The sequence below is a fragment of the Coptis chinensis genome, chromosome 4 (genome assembly GCF_015680905.1).
Source record: "Coptis chinensis isolate HL-2020 chromosome 4, ASM1568090v1, whole genome shotgun sequence".
NCBI classification, from domain to species: Eukaryota; Viridiplantae; Streptophyta; class Magnoliopsida; order Ranunculales; family Ranunculaceae; genus Coptis; species Coptis chinensis.
In genome coordinates, this window is record NC_141459.1 from 94,385,587 (window position 1) to 94,409,812 (window position 24,226).

At 35.4% G+C, this 24,226-nt stretch overlaps 1 protein-coding gene, 1 long non-coding RNA gene and 1 pseudogene across 4 annotated transcripts; 2 read left to right on the top strand and 1 right to left on the bottom strand.

Moving 5' to 3' along the window:
• Positions 1-376: 376 nt before the first annotated feature.
• Positions 377-2,510, top strand: LOC147505813 (11S globulin seed storage protein 1-like; annotated as a pseudogene). Its single transcript, XR_015193481.1, has 4 exons — positions 377-734; positions 873-1,159; positions 1,273-1,723; positions 1,997-2,510. The product of XR_015193481.1 is annotated as an 11S globulin seed storage protein 1-like (transcript).
• A 9,799-nt stretch (positions 2,511-12,309) lies between these two features.
• LOC147505814 (endoribonuclease Dicer homolog 2-like) lies at positions 12,310-13,053 on the top strand. The gene is made up of 2 exons (XM_086605634.1): positions 12,310-12,528; positions 12,631-13,053. The coding sequence occupies exons 1-2, from the start codon at positions 12,310-12,312 to the stop codon at positions 13,051-13,053; spliced, it is 642 nt and encodes a 213-aa protein (XP_086461760.1).
• Positions 13,054-14,117: 1,064 nt separating this feature from the next.
• LOC147505815 (uncharacterized) lies at positions 14,118-16,907 on the bottom strand. 2 transcript variants are annotated; one of them, XR_015220671.1, is made up of 3 exons: positions 16,770-16,907; positions 15,548-15,601; positions 14,118-14,328 (listed from the first exon to the last, which is right to left on the bottom strand). It is a non-coding gene; the product is annotated as an uncharacterized LOC147505815 (long non-coding RNA). The 2 variants fall into 2 exon arrangements; XR_015220670.1 differs by lacking the exon at positions 16,770-16,907 and having other exon boundaries at positions 15,548-15,629.
• Positions 16,908-24,226: the final 7,319 nt, after the last annotated feature.

Sequence of the window (24,226 nt, forward strand, 5' to 3'; positions counted from 1 at the left end):
GTGAAAAGCAAACAAGCAAAACATTTAAAAAACTGCTTAGTCGCCACCCCTAATCCACCTGAATTGCGACCGTTATGACCAAATAGCAATCAGAAATTGAGGAGAAACAGAAAAAGAAAGTAACCTCTAATCATGAACTTTGCACAGCCACTTGATGAAAGTTGTGTTAATAACAATGGATGCATATCTTGCCCACTGTATCAATCTTTCTCTTAGAAGGACAAAACTAATATTTGTATCTTTGTACACTCGCCTTCTGATAGAGTTTCATAGCCATGCCTGGTGAAAGATGGCTTAAGAACGTCACCAACCATTGCAATCTGTCAGTTCCACAGCCACCCTTTACTACTATATATATCACGCCATCCCGATTCACCCCTTCACATCAAACACAAGCAAGTGTTCATAGTAGTAGTCACTAGTCACTAATTCACCCACAATGGCAAAGCTTCCGTTGCTTTTCTCACTTAGTGTTTGTTTTCTTATTTTGTTCCACGCCCAAGCAACTCAACAATCACAACGAGAAACCCAAAGCCAATGCCGTATCCAGAATATTGATGCACTTGAACCAACTCGTAGGATTCAGTCCGAGGCTGGTGTTACCGAACACTGGGACGAGAACAACGAGCAATTGGAGTGCGCCGGTGTTGCAGTAACTCGTCATACAATCCAGCCTAGAGGACTTCTCCTGCCTCATTTCAACAACGCACCTAAGCTTTCCTACATTCTCCAAGGCTAGCCTTCTCCCTCATCTACTGTTTCCTCTTTGTATGTCCAAATAGGCTGCACCATGGTTATAGACTCTTTAAGCGCTAAGTGAGATAAAATCCCTATGTTATTGATATGAAATATGTTTATGCATGCTTGAACAGGTAGGGGTATGCATGGAACAATTATCCCAGGTTGTCCAGAGACATACCAATCAACTCAGCAATCTGAGCAACAACAACAGTTCCAGAGTGAGCATGAACAAGGCCAGCAGAGCAGATATAGACAAGGAGACCAGCATCAGAAGGTCCGACGCGTGCGCCAAGGAGATATTGTAGCCACACCTGCAGGAGTTGCCAAGTGGGTCTACAACGACGGTGATACTCCCCTTGTCATGGTCTCTCTTTTCGACACAAGCAACAATGAAAACCAACTCGATAACAATAGAAGGGTAAGAATATTGCACACAAAATTAATATACGTCTAAATGTGTAAGTCACATAATATTATACTCCATAGATTCAAAAATCTAAATGACTGATATATATAACATCTGCATTGTAGTCATTCTACCTAGGTGGTAACCCCCAACAACAAAGAGAAAGGCAACAAAGGGACATCCCCATCCAGGGTTTTGAACAAGACAACTCGTCCAACAACATTTTCAGTGGCTTCGACGATCAGATGTTGGCTGAAGCTTTCGGTGTTAGCAGAGATATAGCAAGAAAAGTTAAAGGGCCAAAATGATAACAGGGGAAGTATCGTCCGTGTGGAGAGTGGGCTTCAAGTTATTAGGCCACCAAGAATGGAGGAGGAAGAAGAAGAATATCAGCAAGAAAGACCAAATGGTTTAGAGGAACCTCTTTGCAACATAAAGCTTAGAGTGAACATTGACAACCCCTCAAAATCTGATGTATACAACCCCAACGCAGGACGCATCAATAGAATCAACAGCAGGAACCTTCCCATTTTGAGACTACTTAACTTGAATGCCGAGAAGGGAGTTCTCTACAGGGTATGATTTGAATAATTTAATGCTCATATGATTTAATTACTAAATTCAGATTATCAGAGGTACTATAGCCGAAATAATATGACCGTGCTGTGTTCAAACTTCAAAGTGTGAGTGAGCGGGTGAAGAAAAAAACATATATTCCACCATTCGTTGCAAATCACACTTTAAAGTTTAAACACTGACTTCAGAGTACTCTCTCAGCATCCTAATTTACATCTATTAGTTCATCACTATTCTTGAAACCCAGTGACATGCTTTTTGTAATTTCTGCAGAACGCTCTCGAGGCTCCTCAGTGGCATGTGAATGCCCACTGTGTTATGTATGTAACTAAGGGTGATGCTCGGGTCCAAATTGTTGGAAACTACCAGCAACCAATCTACGATGGTGAACTCCATCGAGGCCAGCTCTTAGTTGTTCCACAGAACTTTGCTGTGGTGAAAAAGGCCGGTGATAATGGTTTCGAATGGATTTCATTCCAAACCAACGATAACGCCATGTCAAGCACCCTTGCAGGAAGGAACTCGGCTCTCCGAGCATTGCCTCAAGAAGTTCTCATGAATGCTTTCCGTATTTCAAGTGAAGAAGCCAGAAGTTTAAAATATAACAGAGAAGAGACGGAGATTTTTGCTCCAAGGTCCGAGTCTCAGGGAAGAGCTATTGCTTAAGGATCTACTGATGTCAGATTTCCTATAAAAATGTAAGAATAATGCCTTTTGGCGTAGATACTAGTTGGAGTATGTGTACTATGGTTTCCAGTTTTAATTTAATAAAACCTAGCTTGTGGGATGGTCGATTCTTTTGAGTAATATATCAGGAATTGCCTCCTCGCGTAATTCGTCCAACTCACTCCAAGTCTCCAACCCAAGGAGGATTAATGAGTTCGAATGTCCTTGACTGAAACATAAGCACGTGTAAAAGTTTAAATGAAGCTATACTAAAGTTTAGAATGCAGCTATACGAGATTGCACAACCTATGTCTCTCAGGAAAAAAATCAGCTCTATATCAGCTCACTTGAATATGCTAAACATTGTCAAAAAAAAGTTGTATCGAAATTAACAAAATCTAAACCGTTAAATAATTTCACAACATTCTAAACGATTTTTTACGAGGTCGTATTTCTTCAAAGTCTCTATTATGTGGAGAACATCTCCACCAAAAATCAGTTTCTAATTCCTTGTTTTTAGTGTTAGAGTTCGTTGTGGTGGAGTTCATATACATCCCTATTATTCGTTTTGTTAATTTTCTATTTATCCTCAAAATACATGTCAACACTCCAAAACTTGAGACAAGGGATGTAAACCTAAAAATGTTGCAGAAGGCGTTCATAATGGAGTTATGAAATACGAGTCGGTATCAAATTATGCCTTCTTGCGCAGCCTAAAGTTGCTCACACCCTCATTTTCTAAACTAACAAGATGTTTATTGTTTTTCCTGTTCATACAAAATAAAGAGTTGGTATTGAATAACACCTTTGTTCTTGTTCTTTGGCTTATAACATCATAGACGAGATATGCATGAAACCTCCACAAAATATCATCAATACTTCAATGGTCCCATCGTAGAATCAATAGGTTAAATCATTTTCAACAAAATGTCAACAAAATGAATAACAACGCCAATTCATTGAATATCGGCAGAAAGCATCTTTTTCTATGGGCTGATACAATACAACTACATTCTTAGAATCAAACCATCCTTTAATCTTTTAATCTTTTTCGCCATTATCTCTAGATCTTGAACAAACCATCAAAATATTTGTTATTATTACATCATTTCGGCCTCCAAATAGAACATGAGATTTGAAGCACAAGCTACGCTGATACAATAGATCTTTCATGAGTAATTCAAACAATAGACTGTAATTATCTCTAGCCTCCTCAAGAGTAATTTGTACAGCACATTAGATATCATGGACATAAGTACAAGCGTACCCAAATTATCTGCTCAAACGCTTCAAAACTGCTGAAACCAGAGGGAAACTAATTGATGAACTCCTTCATTGGATCATCGTGATGGACCTTCTTCATCCTATATGCCTCCATATCCTCAGCAGTAACCTATAAAAGAATCGATGCTATGAGCTACAAGAAGACTGTCCAAAATAATCCAATACTAAATTTGTTGTATCTTTACCAATCACTGGAGAACGCAAAAGAAATAGCATACCTCATCGTTCCACCTGACATTGTATTTGCGTTTTCTTTCATCTCTCTCTTCCTTCTTTCTCTCATCCTCCTGCCGAGAAAAAACGTTTTCAGTGTCATCTATGTTGTAAAAAACAAGAAACTCACCCTTATGATAAAGCAGCAATTGTTTTTCAAAAGAATATGAAACGCAGTGGTGAAGGAAAGCCTTTGTACCTCAACTCGACCATTCCAAGCACAAAATAAGTTAAAGGTTGAATGTGTTTTAGGTTGAGATTAAGAGCTTCTTAAGGTAAAATTTGAGTTTCAAACAAGAAACACGTACATATATAGCCAACTGTTGACGCAAGAATTATATAATAGGTAAAGGAATAACAACGGACACACAAACCTTCTTAAGTGATTCAGCAAGTTTTTTCTGGTCAAGAACCACATCATCGGGCACATCAGTTCCCCAAGTAGCAAGATTTTTGTGTTCTACAGGTGTAGGATCCTCTGTAAGATTTAAGACATGTTAGGCTACACATTGCAAGTATTTTTAAAAACATCAAAGAAGAAAAACAAAAAAACAATTTTCAATGGAGGTTCCTTCAAATTTTATATTCACAATAGTTTAACATCAGAAGACAATATTCAATGTTCGGTGAGATTATAAATACAAAAAGAAGGCAATTACCGACCAGATAAAGATTACAGCTTATATAAGCACATAATCTCTGACTGGATTTAAACCACGAGGACTCTAATCCAACATTTTGTATTGCTTCATCTGAAAAATATAGAATTTACACAATGTATTTTATTTAGAACAATGAAAATAACTCATTTTTTTCATGAAATGATATAAATTAAGAAACTCTTTAAAGATTAAGACAATACCTTCATGAGAATTCATGAGAATGTTGACTCAGAAGAAGATCTTTCAGCAGAGCACGAACTCTATTGACAAGTGGAGGGAGTAGTTGAGCCAAGTATGGCATGGCCTAGTGTGGTGTATAGTGAATTGAGCCAAAAAAAAAATGTTAGTTTCGATAGGCCGGGCTTTTTATTTGAGTTTAAAATACAAAATTTGCCGTAAAAACGCATCTTCTTTCTCTCGAACTCGCATCTAAACCAAGAAAATCCTAAACCTAAAATCAAAAATAAAAAATCTGAGATGGCAGTGGAATCGGAGACTCTAGAATCGGTCAGTATATCAACTGGAGAAGCTGCATCTCTATCGACTTCAAACGTGAAGTATTCTCCTAACCAATCCTAGTTTGAGAGTGCATCTTAGAATCCTGAAACAATTTATGAGCAGACTCGAGGTGAGTATTTCTTTACTTTTATTAAAATAGAATGAGAAATCCAGACGAGAAAAAAATTGGAAGGCTTAACATTGAAGTTCGTACTTATAATATTACTCATGTACAAGATGAGTTAGTGAGATTTAGGTCTGGAGATATGGTTCTTGGTAAAGAACGGAGTAGATACGATGTAACATTGATGGAGCGACATATAAAATGCTCATGTACTATTTTTTGCCTGCCCAGACTACAACTTTGGCTATGTGGAGAATGGTTCGTCAACAGCCAATGCATAATGCATGTGTTTAAACAAGCTGTTGAATGTGCTGAACTAGCTAATGATGCTATCAGAGCGGAATCACCTTAGTTATTGTCCCTTTTCTCATGAGTTTTACTCTTAGACTTGATGTTATTGTTATTTGGATTAAAATTTGTAGACTTTTGATGAATGTTATTTGATATCATTTATCGTCATTTAATATCGTGCTAATATGTTAGGAATGATTGACACAACAACCATGAGTTTTGTTATTGTTCATACGTAATAGTTAATGTTTTACTAATAACACATCAAAAACTGCTTAAAGAACTTGATTATGCTTTCTGGTAGAATCTCAGACATCCTTTTCGAAAATGTCTATAATTTAGCGTTTGACCAAAATTATTCATACTGATATTCGTGATGTACGCTATTCTTTGCCTTTTTGGCAATACATTTAGGTAGCATCCTTTTACTATTTACCTTTTATTAACACTTCTCGTGGTCTGAAACTCTGAATGATATGTACCCTGAAAAGAAGGGTTCCACTCAAATATATCTATGGTAGTTCGAGTTTTCTTGATTGTTATTCTTCTCTGTATCCTTCTCAAAATGCCTATAGTTTAGCTTTTGAACAAAATTGTCAATGTTGTTATTCATTGAACAATGTAGCTTTATTCTTTTGCCTTTCCATTGAGAACTATATTGGTGGCATCTTTTCCAATAATCTGTAGTGTTCAGAGTGATATATATGCATGCAGAGAGAGAAGGGCTCTAGTCGAATATATCTGTCATAGTTTGAGTTCAACTTTGATGCTTAAGCTTTCTTTGAAAGAAAAAGCAGCTAGCTACCAAAGAATCTATGATGTTATTTGGCTTTTGGTATATTCTAAGGAAATTAAAGTATTATTTTGGTATGTTCTTAAGAATTTGTGATGTTCTTGAGAATTCAGTAACCTCGAAAATAGAAAGAGGAAATAGTGTTGAACTAGGTAGTTATCAGAAGGAAATAAATAGGTTCAAACTTGATAGTATGTGCTATACTGCCATGGATGGGTTCCTGTTGTTCTAGATTCTGACCCCTGTATTGTCACAGTGGAATGTAGACGTCAGGGCTAAATTCGTCCGGAATCATATTTGGCAATACAGAATTATTCTATGGATATTTCAATATTATGCTTTCTGATCTTTAATTACTAATTTTGTGCAGTGTTAACTTTAAGTTATGAATGTGCTACCCTTGAAAACTCAGTAGGGTCCAGTTTATCGCCAGTGGCGCTGTTAACAGGAAGGCTTATTATATGTTATACTTTCATATGGATTGTGTTAATGTGGATCAAGTTATACAGGCTACAATTTTCATGTTAAAACTACAACATCAAATAATACTAGAAGTAGGTTACCACCCATTGTGGTAGAGCCTCAGCTCATTTCTGTAAAGGCCTTGCGTAAGAGTTGGTAAGATCTGATAACCAAAAAGCTCTGGCTTTATTTTTACCAAAAGGGAGGTTTGGGGGAGAAATGCATTGCTATAGGACTTGAGTTGATGCCTTCTAAATTTCTAATAGATATGACATTTTTACTTCCCTAATTTTGTGACCTGCAATTTTTTTTTTCTTGGTGATTTTTTGCAAATGATAGATGCTGAACATGTATTCCAGTAAGTTAGCTCATCAGTGGACTAGTGGAGTGATTGCAAAAGTCTTTTGACATTTGTCTATATTGAACGTTTGATGAGTGGCGTTGTTAGACTCGTATTTTTGAAAGATGGTATTTGTACTTTTGTGGATGGTATCTGTCTCTTCAATTGCCCCCTCTTGCTGCTCATTCATTTGCCGCAGTATGAGTTCAATCCATATTCCACCAACACAATGGCCACAGTAGTTCAGTCCAGAACATCAACCGTATTCAGTAAAATATTTTCAGAGAATATTATCTTACATCAAGATGCGAATTACGAATGAGTCCATCAAGTCACTCATCAAGAACCATACCTTCTGGCAGATTCTGTAGACCCGTAAAATTATTTCAAAGCAGTTCGGTAATGAGCAATCCCAAAAACATTGCTAGATTAATTTCAATTCTTAAACTGAATTAGATAAGGTACTGATCCGATCATAAAAAATATTCTCCTTTAAAAGCTTGTAAATTAAAATGATGAAGGCCATTTATCAATGGACACACAGTATCACAAGAAAAACTACATGACGACTGATGTGTATGTAGTCTGTGCCTATCTGATTTATCAGTAAGCATGTAAGAGTTACAGATGAAGACAGAAACACCCAGCTTTACTACAGATGGAAAGTACTGACTGGTTAGAATATCCCCGCAAAGCTCACTTAGAATTCATTATTTGCCTCTTCCTCGGGTTTGAACCCAATATTCTTTGAAGTCACTTTGCATTACTATTATCACTTTACAACCTCATGGTGGTGAGACAATGGATTTCGCCTTCCGGAACTCTCTGCGTATTTCACCTGTAGTTTCTGTTCAGGTCACTTTCAGACTCAGGAAAGTGTTTCTCGGCATCAAACGGCTGAATCCTGGAATCTGACTCAGAGTAATTGAAGCTGGTTCCCTGATTCATTGGAGCAAAAGCTGCAAAGACAGTGACTGTGTCAAGTGCACAAATGGTGATGGATACTAAGACAATTAATTGAAAAGGTCCTTACAGGGATGGTAAACTATTCTTTGGGTTTGGCTTGGATTGAGGGTGTATAGAAAAGAATCTGTCTGTGCATTTAACAAGTCTCAAACTCTATGAGCATCCAACTCAAAACCAAATGGTGATGTGGAGAGGCTCAGAAACTTTTATATTATAGTACAAGGCTTTAAACTTCCCATGTGGGACTATACTAAACATCTCAGCAACAAACATGGTTGTGATTCATACTGTTTGAGGCAGGGTTCTCCATTTTTTCTCTCCCCTTGATCACAGCAAGGTGGTCTTCACTTTAACAGGGAATCATATAACGACAAAGAGCTTAAAGCCCAAAGAATATTGGTGTTTAAATTGCATATATTTTGCAGTGTACACTCTTTACATTTACTAGTAAACGGGCACGTGCAAGTAAATTGGGGTGGAGAAAATTAAAGGAATGAAAGCATGTATAGGGTTTAGATTAATATAGGTTGAGGTCTAACAAAAAACTTCAATAAGGAAAAAACACTTCAATACGCTAGTTGTATTCTTTATACGATTCGATATTTGATGCTCTTGTATGTTGCGAATAAATATATTCGAAGAGGTATTTAACTGCTTGTAATTTAGTCAATATATAATTATTAGAAAAAATACATTAGTCACTGTTAATATTTGTTCTATAGATCTATTAAGTCGGATATAATAGGTGGAGTGAATTGAATGTGTCAATAATAGATTTTCTGAAAATGGCTATGTGGCAAGATAACCATTTCAAAGCTATCCATATAATGTGTAGCTTATTTTATGTGTATAGGAGATTGAATGATTCAAATGATGGAGTGTTGTTTTTTTCAAACCATCTGTATGGAGGTTGCATCGCTGAATTACATCTGTTTCACCCTATTGTTAGTCGCACATTCCTTTGATGTACATGCATAATTTTGGCAGGTTTCGGGTTTCCACTTGATTAAGATAATGAAGAAGGTGCAGAGTGTATGTTGAAGGAGTGCAGTTTGTCAAGCGGCTATGCTATTCCTAGATGAACAACTGATGCAGAGTAAGCAAATAGAAAAGCCATCAGTAAAGAGCAAGAAGTGAATATCTGTGTGGATTTAGCCATTTTCTTTCTCAATTTCAAGCATTTCATAAATAACTATAGTCAACGGTTTTCATTTGTATAATTGTATGCCTCCCTAGTCCCTAGATTGGATAAATTGGATCAGCTTGCCTTGCAGTCCTGCACATCCCATTTTACGCACCTTTTTCAAAATAATAATCAGTTGGTCCACCATATATTAAGCATTTCATGATGGACTGGGTTGGGCTATTTTATATATTGTTCTGGGATTGAGTATTGTAAAACAATGAGTTGGTTTGGGCCATTATGTACTAACTCATTATTGAAAGATTGCTCACCAATGGCAGGACATATTTGATTCATGGAATCATGGATTGCTATGGATGCTGAACTTTAGCTTGGAAACTTTGCAATTGGGTGATTAGGTTATGTGTCGGAGTTTCGTTTGAACTTTGAAACATGGAATGGAATGTTTATTAAAAATAATTATAAACAATAATTGGCAAGGCAAACAACAACCCGTATAGCTCAGTGGTAGAGCGTCAGTCTTGTAAAATGAAGGTCTGTAGTTCGATCTTGTATGGGGGCATGTCAATACACTATATTTTTACAATATTAAACACGATTAAAAAGCTGGTTGCTTTTTTGGGTAATCATAAGGCATAAGCATTTGCAAAATGTTTAAGAAAACCTAAAAGACATCCAAAAATAGGAGTTGGTTCCAGTGTCACATTCTCTTCTATTAAAGTAAATTTTCAAAAATATAGGGTTAAGCTAGACCACCTTAGAGTCTACTCAACAGGTACCTATCTACATCCACTATCTTTTTCATTCATAAAAACTCAATTCATTATTGTTGATAGTGTTCATTTAGTAGCTATTGTTGATAGTTTGTTTAACATTAAAGATCTTATATCTTAATAAAAGTATAGATGTAGGAAGAACTGCGATTCTCTCCTAGTGGTGTGGACCAGAGGTTCATATAACAGCCAAGTCCCATAGTCCCCTCTTTGAAACACAGACATCAATTTTATAATATCTGGTGCAATATCAGAAGCACGGTTGGATAATTAGTCTAGTTAATATCACATTGTACTCCTGAGTCCTGAAGGTTATTGAAATGATACAAAGCTTTTGACATTGATATCAAAATACAAAACCTGGATTTACCAAAAACATATAAGATGTCATAAATGTTTTAGTAGTTCTCATTCTCATCTAGCTAACTAACACAAAGCTACATTTTCCATTCATATATATTTACCAAAAATAATTGAGAGGGGTAAATTAAAATGAAAGGGCAAAAAGAAAGTATGATATACTTGTAGTCCAAATTTTAGCAGCTTGCAAAGTCGCTAACTGAAAATCGGTTGTTCTCCGGGAGTTTTCCGTTGTGTTGAAGTCCTAAATTAAGTGACACATCACTGGTACTGATTCCAAATCTTTCAAGTGAGGACTCAATATCTGTATTAGCACCAGTGGTTCCAAAATCAACTTGAACAGTACTACCACGCTGGCACCTGTCGTCGACTGCCATTTGGTGGTGACGTTGTGACTTGGTTGGTGACATGTCATTGTACTTGGTAGTGGTGGCTTGGTTTTCCGAGGAGCATTGTGTATTGATAGCATTGGATGAATGGTCATTTTATGTAGCATTGATTTTAGATCTTTTGCCTATTGATTGCATTGGATGAATGGTGTTTGTGCAGAGTCTCTTGACATGGGCTTACTGTAGCATGGTTCATTGCAAGGATGCAGAGAATATAAATATTGACCCAAATGGTAGTCTCGTGGAACATTTTCGTCAAGAGAATGGTTAGCAAATATTAGTTTTTCCCTTAACATTACCATTTACAGTGAAAGGGATCTCTATTCTAGTAACAAAGTATGGCCTGACGTTGTTCCCATCTTGGTAATCGTTTGGTTTCATGCCATTTATGAGTACCTAATCCTTCATTCCTGAAACTTTTGAATTTCTCTTAACCATTTTGCTTCGAGCTACCAAGGCATGACATACCCTACAAAAGCTTGAACTGCAAGTTGATTGTGAATCAGGTTAAAGACATACATCATTTCCAATGTATATAGGAACTATAGCCATGCATTCTCAATGTACACCAGGAACTATAGCCATTCATTCAGTTCTAAAATCATTCCATGAGTGATGGTTCTCCAAAGTAAACCTGCTCCGGCCAGGATTTGATGGTCAACTGGGAAGTCCTATGGTATTAACATAGTTGGAGGTCGGGGGTTATGTCTGTTGGTTTGGCTTGGATGAAAATCTATCTAAGTTGGACTTTCTGTCAGACTACTGTTATGCATCACTTGATTGTAGCCTATTTAGGAAGGCCACTAAGCTAAACCTTATCCCTCACTGAGAATTTTTGACATAAGGGAAAGATGCTCAGCTTACTTGTTAGGCAGTTTTATAGAACAACTATTTACGTAAATCCTATCGCATCACTATTAGATGGCAGAACAAATCTAATAGCCATTAGCCATTAGTAACATCACTGTTGCATTACAAATCAAATTCCAACAAAAAAAATCTAATAACCAAATATAGTCATAAAGTTAGAGTCTAAATGAGTTGTTGCCGTCACCATAATTAGTAATACACAATTGACCATAGTAAAAAAGGACTGAAAATTACATACTTCTAGGGCCCTCAACGTCCGTTCTCATAGTTTGATAAAGGCAAAAGAACCTATACCTACTAATTTATGCGTACCTATTTAATGTATATCACATTGTTTATAATGAATTCCGTTTACATGCTCCAATCCATCTCCAGCATTCAGTGCTATAACAGAGTAAACGGACACATCGTTGCGTGTGTTACAAAGATAATAAATTTTTATTTGGAAGAAGAGTGAGAATGGCATGGAAAGCTACCTACATTTATACACCAAAGTGGCCAAACTATTGTGGAACAACGGAACATGTTTTTTGCTAACTCATCCGGTCATTTACGTACACTAAAATCTAGTATCCTAAGAAAATTTTGACATAATCAAATAATTTACTGCTATAGAAAATACTAAAAAAAAAATGCATTCCTTACCAAAAACGCAAAGATTTGCATTTACATTGAATTCCAGTATGCTCAAGCAAGTTAGGAATGGAGTTCTTACAAATAAACTACAATGAATTTCTTGATCTGCCTTAAAATGAAGACACCATCTCACATTGAGGAGATCTACCATTGCTATACAATTGAAATGCAGCAAAATTTTGACGATGATGTTTCCTTTGAAAATATTATACTTGCTGTAAAGCGTAATCTTGGAAATGATTTCACGCATTTGGATTTTGACTTATTTGTCAGTAAGGGCTCAGTAGGGATAAACATAGTTTACGTTGGTACCATTCTTCTTAGTCCAGAACAGGTAACTACTTTCGATATAATGCATGATATGACTTAATAAGGTTATCACATTATGACCGACTTCAAATCTTTATTTTGTTACTGTAATCATATTTGCTTCCAGGTTTCGGTGACTACAAAGTTCCAGCTTACTGTTTTAAGGTTACTTATTGACCAAAAATGGAACAGTGTGGCTGATGCATTGGACAAACACCAGCAAAATGACACCGTTCCAAGGATCAGCTATTTACTACTACCATCTACAAATGCAGATAGGAAATCTCCAATTGTACATTGGGATTGTATTACTTCTTTATCTACATTGAACTGTCACTGGAGTCATTGCCCTGAAAAGAGTTGTTTGAATTATGTACACTCCAATGATAAGGTGATTTGTAGGTGCACGCTGAAGAGCTCTGTAGTCGTCACACCTCATAATGGATGCGTATACTGCGTCAGTGGATTCTTAGATGGTCTTGATGGAAATTATGTTATGCAGTCAAAGAGAGAAGCTCTTAGATATAAGGAATATTATCAATCTAAGTGAGTACTCAATAGTGTATGAAAATCATTTGTAATCACACTATGCCTACTGCACTTATTTGTTATGAACCTGCGTGATCCTGATGTATGGAAGACATATGCAAGTGTGCCCCCTTCAACACATGCCTTCGATCAGGTAATCCAAATAGAGATGATCATTCTAGTAGGGAATCATCTTCTTAAACAGTACCCTTTTATCTCAAGAAGGTTATCACTTCAAACTATCACATTTATCTAGCCCCAAAATGAAAAGTTTCAGTACTGAGTTAATATCCTCCAAAGTTGATAAAATCCAAGATAAGACTGAGTCTCCTTGAAGTCTGCTAATACTAATTTGTAGAGATAGCCCCTTGAATAGCAACCCTAACTGTAATATAGGCAATTCCATAAAACATATTAAAAGTCAGTGATTTGTGTACATTACAAAAAAAAGAGTGATTCATATCACGATATCTAGAACTACCAGTTACCATAAGTAATGGGATCCTAAGTAGAACTACTCTACACATGACAGTAAGGGAAATCGAATTTGTGGGTTTCTTAAATTGTGTCTCACCTTGATAAATACATGATTAAGTGGCTACTCTTAGCAACTGATCATCACTGGGCTTAAAAAGGACTATTAATAATAGAAAAAATGTCTAACTTCAAACCTAACAATTAAAAGAGTGACAACTAAATGAGGCTGAAAGATGAAGATGAATAGAAGACAAATATAGTTCATTTAAGATTAGAAATGAGGTAACTGCCATCCACATCTTGCATGAGACATTGCAAACACAGAATTTAGTAAATGGGGAGGAATCCAAACAAAAGAGAAGTCAAAGGAGATTGGTTTCAGAGCCAAGGTTACAAATTTCTAGAGGAAATCTCTTTGACCTCTGCAATGTAATGAAGTTAATAGTAAACACAAAAATGCTAGACTCCACTCTTAAGGATATTAATTTAGTATTCCTTAAATATGGATCTGTAACATTTATCAATGTTGAAACCAAACAGGTTTCTTTGCACCTATCCTTAAGTGGGTTTCGTTCTTCGGGCAACTAAAGAATAGTAAGTAGATCGAGATGATAAGACTTACGCTGTGAAATAATAAACGACGAAAATAGTGAAGTTACATTCTTTTTGCTAACTCTACAAAGCACATAACATGCAACAAAATAATGGAAAATCCAAACTTAAGCAATGCTTACACATAAAGCATATTATATGTGTTCATCAATGACAGAAATGTCTCAACCATGCAATCAACTTTAACATTTTTTCCCAAAATTGCAAGCTGCAAAAACAGCCAAAACCCAAATAATCATCTATTTCAAAAACATTGATAGCAAACTTGAGCAACAAATCAAGAATAGGTGCACTGAACCAATTAGACCATCTACTTCTTAACCACCATTCAACCATTTATTAAGACATGTTTCGAGAAGTATACAAAAACCCCATAAAGAAATTTGAAGAAATATATGTAACATAATGACATTTTTCCCGATATGAAATAATAATAATAATTTCTAACACATTAGAAATTCAGAGCCTAAAGAAACTAAAACTAATATCTATATATTAATTAAATAGAACTATTCTAAGTGTATGAGCAACACATGATCACATAAAGAAAAAAATAAGAGTACCATACATCTTTCATAAGCATAAATTCATACAAATTCCTTGGAAGGAAAGTAAACTTTTGAAAAAAATATATATAAGATTAATATCTTCTTCCCCATGAATACATGCATGGAAATTTAGAAATAACTTTCCAATAAAATGTGAAGAACTTATGATAAGACTGAAATTCTTCTTAACGTGTGAGGTAAGAAACCATTCATATATATAAAAGTTGGACAACAATTTATACCATTTTTAAGTTATTCATGTATCTTATAAAAAGAAAGAGCAAGAAGTATCAATGACCCGCATGACCGTGATCAAATAAAATAGGCGTATACCATTGTATAATTATAAGATAAAATGCAATACCTCCAGTTACTAATTACTGACCTTTTATCACTTAGATCTCCATAGACCAACTTTTTCACACTTAAACTACTACAAAAGTCTAATTTGCTAAATGAAGGAGGAACAATGTACTCAAACCGAATTGAAGAGTGCCAATTCATAGAGTAAACTAAAGGAATTAAAACCATAAGTTTCGCAATATCTGGCTAACACATTAGCTTCTTCTTCACTTGATATAATGCGTGGACATCACAAAGAAATAAAAATCAACTATTGAAAAAAGTGTTGATTCTAATAATTTGATTGTAGGTTGGTATTAGGCAATAACAGTGATCCCTCACATTTGATTGCTTCAATTCAAAGAGGGGAATCTAAGTTCCCACTGTGAGCATCTAAGCGAATTAATATAACAGACAAAATATAAAGTTATGGTTTGTATTTAGAATGAGCATGTCGTGGCATTTGTATTGTTGGTGATGCTACTAACGATAGTTCAATTGAATTGGATATAGTAAAAATTCATAAACCACTCTTACCTATTGCCTGTTCAAGTCCCATGACCATGGATGCCTTGAAGAATTGTTGCATGCCTGCAGAGATAAGATTGTTTATTTTCTGCGTACATTAAAATTAATAAGATGATGAAAAAGATAAGGAAAGAAAGATGAAAGATGACAATGGTGAAGAAGTGGAATAGAATGACAATGGTGTGAACAAAGGCAAAACATGGATTCGAAAATAGTCATCCCCATATACATTAATTACGATCTTGAACTGAAATTAAAAACTTTATAGGTGGAAAAACAAAGTTCATACTCCAGCATTATCAGACAGGTCTTGGTGATTGATACACAAATAATTGTTCGAACTACTAAAAGAAAGACACCAAAGTTGCAGGCAATAGATTAGATTAATTTGAATTCAAAAAGAAGATTAATTGAATCCGAAGAAGATAATAATTATTTGCAAACCATTACCAGCGATCAAGAAAATTTCGGCGGGTGGGAAGAAAGTAAAATGTGAAAACTCGAAATAAGGTATTTCGATTTTAAAGTTAATTTGGGAATGGAAGAGTGGGGTATTGGTCAGGAAGGAGAGTGAAACGGCAAAACGGTGTCTCTGTCTCTATTTGCTAAATAAGCAAAAAGCAAGTTTCGACATTATATATAAAAAATACTAATGTCTACTTGCAAGAAATTACAGAAAGTGCTTATAAAAAAAATACTAACTAAAACATACCAGTAAATCCAACAATTTTGTTCGGAGATAGGAAAATAATCGCAATGAACTTCAGATTTCGATTTTAAAGTTAATTTGGGAATGGAAGAGTGGGGTATTGGTAAAGGAGAGTGAAACTAACTAAAACTATCTCTATTTGCTAAATAAGCAAAAAGCAAGTTTGTTCGGATATATAAAAAAATACTAATGTCTACTTGCAAGAAATTACATAAAGTGCTTATAAAAAAAAATACTAACTAAAACATACCAGTAAATCCAACAATTTTGTTCAGAGATAGGAAAATAATCAGAAATTTTGTTGCAGATTAATGAATTTCGTATTTCGATTTTAAAGTTAATTTGGGAATGGAAGAGTGGGGTATTGGTCAGGAAGGAGAGTGAAACGGCGAAACGGTGTCTCTGTCTCTATTTGCTAAATAAGCAAAAAGCAAGTTTCGGCATTATATATAAAAAATACTAATGTCTACTTGCAAGAAATTATAGAAAGTGCTTATAAAAAAAATACTAACTAAAACATACCAGTAAATCCAACAATTTTGTTCAGAGATAGGAAAATAATCAGAGATTTTGTTGCAGATTAATGAACTTCGAAACGAGATTTGGTATTGCAGTTCTTCATGGAACGGATTTATCTCAAAGAATCGCCTCCTTGATGCATCAATCCGGAAAAAAAATGTAAAGGCGCAGAGATAGAGAGTTGAGAAAGAGATTGGTTTAGAGAAGATGACCGAACAGTTTAGTTTTGCTAATTTTGGTAAACTGCTCGAAGCGGTGCGTCTTTTGGGTTATTTTTCGGGTGATAGGCTAATTACAAATGTACCCTTTCAATGAAGAACAAAAAATAAGTGGTTGTCTAACTTTCCGGTACCCTTCCCATTAAAAACTTTGGTGTAAAACTGGGAATATGGAAACTAATTGGGAAATCTGGTATCTACTTTATATATAAGATATGTCAAGTTTAGGTTAGAAGCTTAAATATAGATGCCAAGTTTATGAAAATCAGACAGATAAACAACTATTGAAATCATATCATAAGTGGATAGACAGGCTATTTTTTGTGGAAGATTTTGAAATGAATTTATGGTAGACTAAGTAAATTTTTAAGTCTCAGACACTTACTCTTGGATTCAATCTGAATTATAAAGAGGAAACAGAAATGTTATGATGCCTATGCATATTGTTCACAGCAACAACAACAACAACAAAAATTTAAATTATTAATCACGAAACCAACCTTTCACACTCATTCTTCTCTCCTTGTCATATTCAAACTTATCCCGAATGCGGTCAACCTTCTCCCAAGTATCACTATTCCTGCTTCCTCCTTGAAAACCTTGATCCTACATTTTAGAATCATAAATAGTCATTCAGATTAAACCCGAGGATTCATTCAGTTAATCCAAACAATGAAGACAGGGCTTCTGCACGGGGAGTATATTACAAACTTTGAAACAACAGAAAGAACTTCATCCTTTCTTTCATTTGTTTATTTTTTTGATCGGTATACTTCATCCATTTCAGGTTGCACCGACTTTGAACATCATGACAATTTGTAAAATATTGAAAGAATTAGAACCCCAACATTATTGGAAAATTCTGAACAAATGTATGTAACTTGGAATAATCAGCCTAGAATATACAGCATGGGAGAAATGAGTATAATCATATTAACTATTCTTATATCAAATATAGAATCTAATCTTATCGCTCGCTAGATACAAGCACCACTGTGTTTCGGTAAAACGGTATCCCTAAATTCTCCGCTCTTACCTTACAATCTCTGAAACTGGAAGCAATGAAGCATGCATAGTTACTTAGTAGGAAATAATGTCGTCATAACAAAACTTGCATAAGAGGTGACTTCCTAAACAAATTATAAGTCGTAAAAATAGAAGACCATGGAGAAAATATTGGACATTGTACATTAGTAGCGTTAATACCTTAACTAATTCAGAATTGGACTGCCTTCTCCTGGAAAACAAAAACTGACATATCACATATGTAAATACAAAATACCTAATACTCCATTCATAATATACTTGAATAAGATGAAATTAAAAAGATTAGCAGGATAAAGTTGACAATGGCATCCTTCAACAAAGAATTTAGTAGAGAAAAGAACTATAATTGAGTGCAGAACATAAAGGAGGTGCATAGATGCGTACATTGGACTCAAATGGCTTTGAATGCACCAAGTCAGCAACATGGAAACATTTCTGAACTAGAATAAACAATAAACATTAAACACATCATACTTTATTCCTTGTTTGCTTACTCATTTACTCCTCTTAATTAAAGTCATTTCTCTTCGAAAATATCTTAGAATGGAACAAGGAAACCTTTGGGATATTTTCTCTCAAATTTCAACTCTTAAACATCAATTAAATCATCTCCATTCCCTCCCTATGGATAATGAAGCCCTGTCTCAAGTAAAGTCTATTTCTAATTTTATTAATACCTTACACGCTAAAGAGGAGGATTAATGGAGATAGAACTCTAGATTAACTATACTTAAAGATCAACCTTTCCATATTACTGCTAATGTTAGAAGGAAAGAAATAAAAATGATAAATTGCAAACTGATTGAGGTGATTGGCTTCTTAAAAGGGAAGACATAGCTGATTACCTTCTTCACTCTTTCTCCTCCCTTTTGAGTCTTCCTCAACTCAGACTATGTCTCCTGCCTCAGATGACTCTCCAATGGATATATCTAACTTATTTGATTGTCATATTACACCTTCTAGTAATGATTTCCTCACTTCTTGTCTATCAAGTAAAAAAAATTTAAAAGTACTAAAATGTATGAACGGTCATAAATCTCCTAGCCAACATGAGATCCCTGCCCTTTTTGCAAACATAGTTAGACGTCAAGGAATATATATGGTTCAAAAGTTCTTACACTGCATTTTGAAGAATATCTCAACCACACTTTCAATTGCTTAATACTCAAGTCTCAAGCTCCTTCTAAGGTCAAAGATTATATGTCAATAGTCTTTGTAATGTCTCTTACAAAATAATTTATAAGATTTTAGCCAATAAACTTACTCCTCAAATCTATCTCACCCAACCAAGGAGCTTTTGCTCCAAATAGGTCCAGAGGTGATAATATCAATGTGGTTCATGAGGTCATCCATAAAATTAATCATGTCAAAAACATGAATAAGAAAGACCTCATTGCTCTTAATTAAATATGTCCAAGGCCTATGATAGAGTTGAATGGGCTCCGCTACTAATCATTTTCTCTAGACTTGGGGGTTTTCTTATAAGTGGATTAGTGTAATTTTTGACTTTGCCTATCTACAGTAATTTATGAAATCTTCCTTAATGGTTCTCCTCTCCAAACTATTAAACCAAATAAAGGACTTATACAGGATGACCCTTTATATCTCTTTATTGGTGAAGCTCTTTCTAAGTTTCTAGACTTCTTCATAAGACTCAAGTTGAAAACAAAATAAACTTTCCAAAATATCTAAAGGCTCATCTGGCATGTCTCATATGTTATATGCTGATGACCTCATTATCTTTGGGAAAACTAAACTATATGAAGTGCACACTATCCAGTCTACTTTTAACACATATTGTAAAGCTACAGATAATGTATTAATGTAGACAAATCAACAATTCTATTTAGTAATAATACTACACCTCGCCAGCCTATACTATGTCCACCTTTTCTATTCCAAAGAAATTAACATAACAAATGAGTTCTTCCTGTAACTTTTGGTTGAGGAATCCACAGTAAGGCTCCTCACTTGAGCTCCTGGGAGAAATTAAACAGACCTAAGATTCTTGGGGGATTAGGCTTTAGGAATTCACATTATTTTAAAATGGCTCTTCTTTGCTAGCTCGGTTGGAGAATTTTTACACGGAATTCTATACGGAACCAAGTTATAAGATCAACTGGATTTAGATTCGACTTCTACTCCAAGACCACTGATATCTCCTATTTGTCAAGGACTCTTGCAAGCTAAAAAATAATTAAAAAGAAGGTTAATGTGGAGTATTGAGAATGGTCTCCTAGTTATTCTGGACTGATCCCTGGCTATTAGTCAATGGAAGTCCTACTGTCTTCAACCTTTGTCAGCATCCACCACCTTCTTATGATCCTGCTTTGACTGTTAGCGATTTCATTACCCCCACAGGAGAGTGGAATTGAAATTCTCTAAGAGGAATTTGTAGTGGGCAAATATTATACCTATAAACATGTTCGTTTCGGTATTTTAAAACTCGAGATATTGGCATAAAGGCCAATATCTCGGTAAATCTCGTGGGTATTTAAATTGCAAGAAATGAGGCTCAGCCCCTTAGTTCTAACTCGGTTGAGTATAAACTCCCTCCCATTTACCCATATCACATAACTTCCCTATTATTTAGGTCTTGTTAAATAACCTCCTTGTTTTCCAAAAAAGAGATAAAATCTAGTCTGTTTTTATTTTCCATTTTATCTTATTTCCTTTTTACCCTTTTGGGATTGAAAATTTCCAGACACATGACAGAATATATGTAAATGTATTTTAACATAGTCATATATATATATGTAAAACTATATTTATATAGTCATTGGAGCTATGAAAACTTAAATTTACATAGTAACTTTTAGGATTGAAAATTTTCCGGCGACACCAGACAGAATATAAATTTAAATTTTCCTATGAAAAAAAATTTCATATGAAAATTTAAATTTAAATAGGTTAAGAAGACTATGTAATTTTATATTGTCATATGTAAATAAAAATTTACATAGGATGACGTTAAGCCAAAATTATAAGTAAAGATTGATGACATCAGCCCGGTTTTCACAGGGGTATTTTGGTTTGTTTTGGCTTTGATGTTATGTTTTAAATAATAGGGAGGTTTTATGCATTTGTTCACTTACAGGGGGTTTTTGTGCAACCATTTAAGTACTAGGGAGATTAAACCCATTGTCGGGTTTAAATTGTGTTGCAGGTAGAAAACGGGAAACGGGAAAGGAAGGCAAGGGACACGAGTCAAAGATTGACTGGGTCCAAGCCAAATCAGGACACTATATAAAGACTAGAAGAGCATCAGAAAAGATGATTCATTCATTCATTATCCAAAAAATCATTGAAAAGATGAGAGAGAAATAGAGGGAACAAAGAGAGAAATTGTAAACTGTTATCGCCATTTTAATAAAACAAATATTCACTTCATCTTCTTTGATTATGTTCCCTTCATTCATTTTGTTGTGTGATCTTAGAGCATAAGTAAGAAAGTGTTCTTAGACATCACATTGGCGCCGTCTGTGCATCGAAGACAAGAAAAACTTTGCTTTTCTTTTTCTTCGATCAAGAATCCGAAATGTTTCTTTGAATTTAAGTGAAAGAAGTGTGAAAGAGGAGTGAGAAGTGGATTATAATGGCTCCCAAGAAGAAAGTGAATAGCAAGCGAATGGATAACGATAATCAATCGCATACAAGGAATACAAGAACTTCTATAAGTCGGAGATTACAAGAAGAAAATATTGAGGGTGAAGTTTCACTTCAAGAAGTATTGAAATGATTGAAGGAGGTGGAAAGACTAAATGCTGTTTTACTTAAGGAAAACCAAGAGATGAAGAAGGGAGGTCTAAGTAATGCAGTAAGAGATCTTCATGAGGAAGACGAGGAGGAATGTAGTTCGAAGTCGGGTAGTCATTATACTGGAAAGCAATCAACAAGAAAGGAAAGAGTTGTCGAAGTATCTCTAATATCGGAAATTCCGATACCACAACCTATCACAAAGGAGATGATACAAGAAATGATGATAAAGCAACTAGAAAATCAAGGGCTCGAGAAGACTTCAGCATCAATAAGAAAATTAGCGGATGATGTGAGTAGAAATCCAATACATCAAAGTATTGAGATGATGCCTGTTCAGCCGAAGTTTAAGTTACCTAAGTTCACACAATATGATGGATCGTCGGATCCGATGGACCATCTTTTCGATAACCGCATCAGTTTTCGATATAAGGGAATTACATTTTTGGATTCATTGCTATGCAAATCTTTTTCTTCAAGTTTAAAGGGGAAGGCGTTAAAGTGGTTCTGTTCTTTACAAGAGGGATCAATATCAGGTTATAGGGAGATTGAAGAAAAATTTCTGACCAACTATGGGCATCAGCAAGTGAAACCGAAGCAGGTATCGGCTTTGTTCCAATTAAAGCAGGAAAGAAGGAATCTCTAAAAGGATTTTTATCACAATTCAAGGCAGAGGCGCAGCTAGTAGAACATTTGGATGAGTCCGAAATGACGGCAGTAATGGCCTTTCAGACAGGGCTCATTTCTGCGTCCGATATGCACACAAGTATATGCTTCGAAAGGAGATTAAGACTCTTAGAGAGCTATATGATAAAGCCGAGAAAGATGTGCAAGTTGAAGAAGGTGTTCTATCAGCTTTAGTTCAACGTGTGTTACAAGTATCTGAGGCAAGTAATTCAGCGAAAGAAGAGACCCATCATAAATCCGAAAAGCGAAAGGCGAATGATTCTTACGAATGATTCTTACTCAAAAGCTGAAGGTCAACCTTCACAAAAGAAGAAGTTTGAAAGATCATTAAGAGAGGAGTTGGATCCATCCAATTATATCGCTATTAATACTACATTAGAAGACATTTTGAGAAGGGTGGGGAAAGAACCTTATTTCCAACATCCGACTCATAAGCCTCGGGAGATAGAAGATAAACTTTTCTGTAATTTTCATAAGGTAAATAATCATGAGACAAACAAGTGTCTTCAATTGCTCAGGGAAGTGGATCGATTAATGAGAGATGGAAAGCTCAGGGAGTTTAGAGCTGATGTCAGACCAAAGGTGGCGGCGATGATGAATGATAAACCTTTAGGGGTGATTAACATGATATATAAGGGAATTATTCCACAGAAGAAGATCATAAGGGACAAAATTTGAAAGATATCGACGATAAAAGAGGTGTTGGAAGTCAATGTGGAACCAATCCCAGTAGATCCTGCTCTCATATTGGCAAGTATACCTGGAGTTATTATGTTTGTACCCGACGATCTATCGAAGGTAATGTTACCTCATGACAATGCTTTGCTAATCACTTTAAGGATATCAGGGATGTCCAAAAGATATTGGTCGATTGTGGCAGTCCTGTCAATATTTTATTTTGGAAAGCATATACCGGTATCGGATTTGATGAATCCCATTTAAAAGAACCACAGTTCAATTTGTATGGTTTTGACCAGTGGGAGAAATCAAATTGCTAGTAAGGGCAGGCCCACAGACTATTATGACTAAGTTCATAGTCATAAAGCATCATTCAGATCACAATGCTATTTTGGGAAGGAAATGGATACATGCTATGAGAGCAGTTCCGAGCACTTTTTATCAAGTTATCAAATTTCTGACAGCATATGGGCCACATGAGATAAGAGGAGACCAGTCAGAATCCGAGAAGTGCAATTTTGTTAATGTGAAAGGTATGATGAAAGAAAAGAAAGTAGAAACTGGGGGTGTCTCGGAAGTCGCCAGATAGCAATTAATGGAAAATTCATTTCCAAGGTCCGATAGTAAAAGTCATCGGGGGATGTTAAGTTTACATCAGAAGTGAAGATAGAGCCTGAGATAATCCTAACTAAGACAATGGAAGAAGTGCAGAAGATCAATATCGAACAAAACAATGAAAGTTGCTTCACTTTCATTGGAACAGAGTTGAGTTCAGAAATCAAGAGTGATTTAATTAAGTTTCTAAAGGAGAATAAATATGTATTTGCTTGGTCGATGGCGGATCTTCCTGGTATTAACCTTCACATATGTTCCCATAAATTTAATATGCGAGAAGGAGCAATCCCAGTTCATCACCGTCATAGAAGGGTTAGGTTGATGTACGCACAAGCAGTACAAAATGAAATTCAGAAAATCTGGAATGTGGAATGTGGAATCATCAAAGAGATCGATAATGCAGAATGGGTTGCAAACATTGTGGTTGTTCCGAAAAAGAATGGCAAGGTTCGTATATGT

Coding starts and splice junctions, on each gene's coding strand:
- LOC147505814 (XM_086605634.1), top strand. CDS start 12,310: ATGAAGACACCATCTCACATTGAGGAGATCTACCATTGCTATACAATT. Junction 12,529..12,630: donor TTCTTCTTAGTCCAGAACAG/GTAACTACTTTC, acceptor ATTTGCTTCCAG/GTTTCGGTGACTACAAAGTT.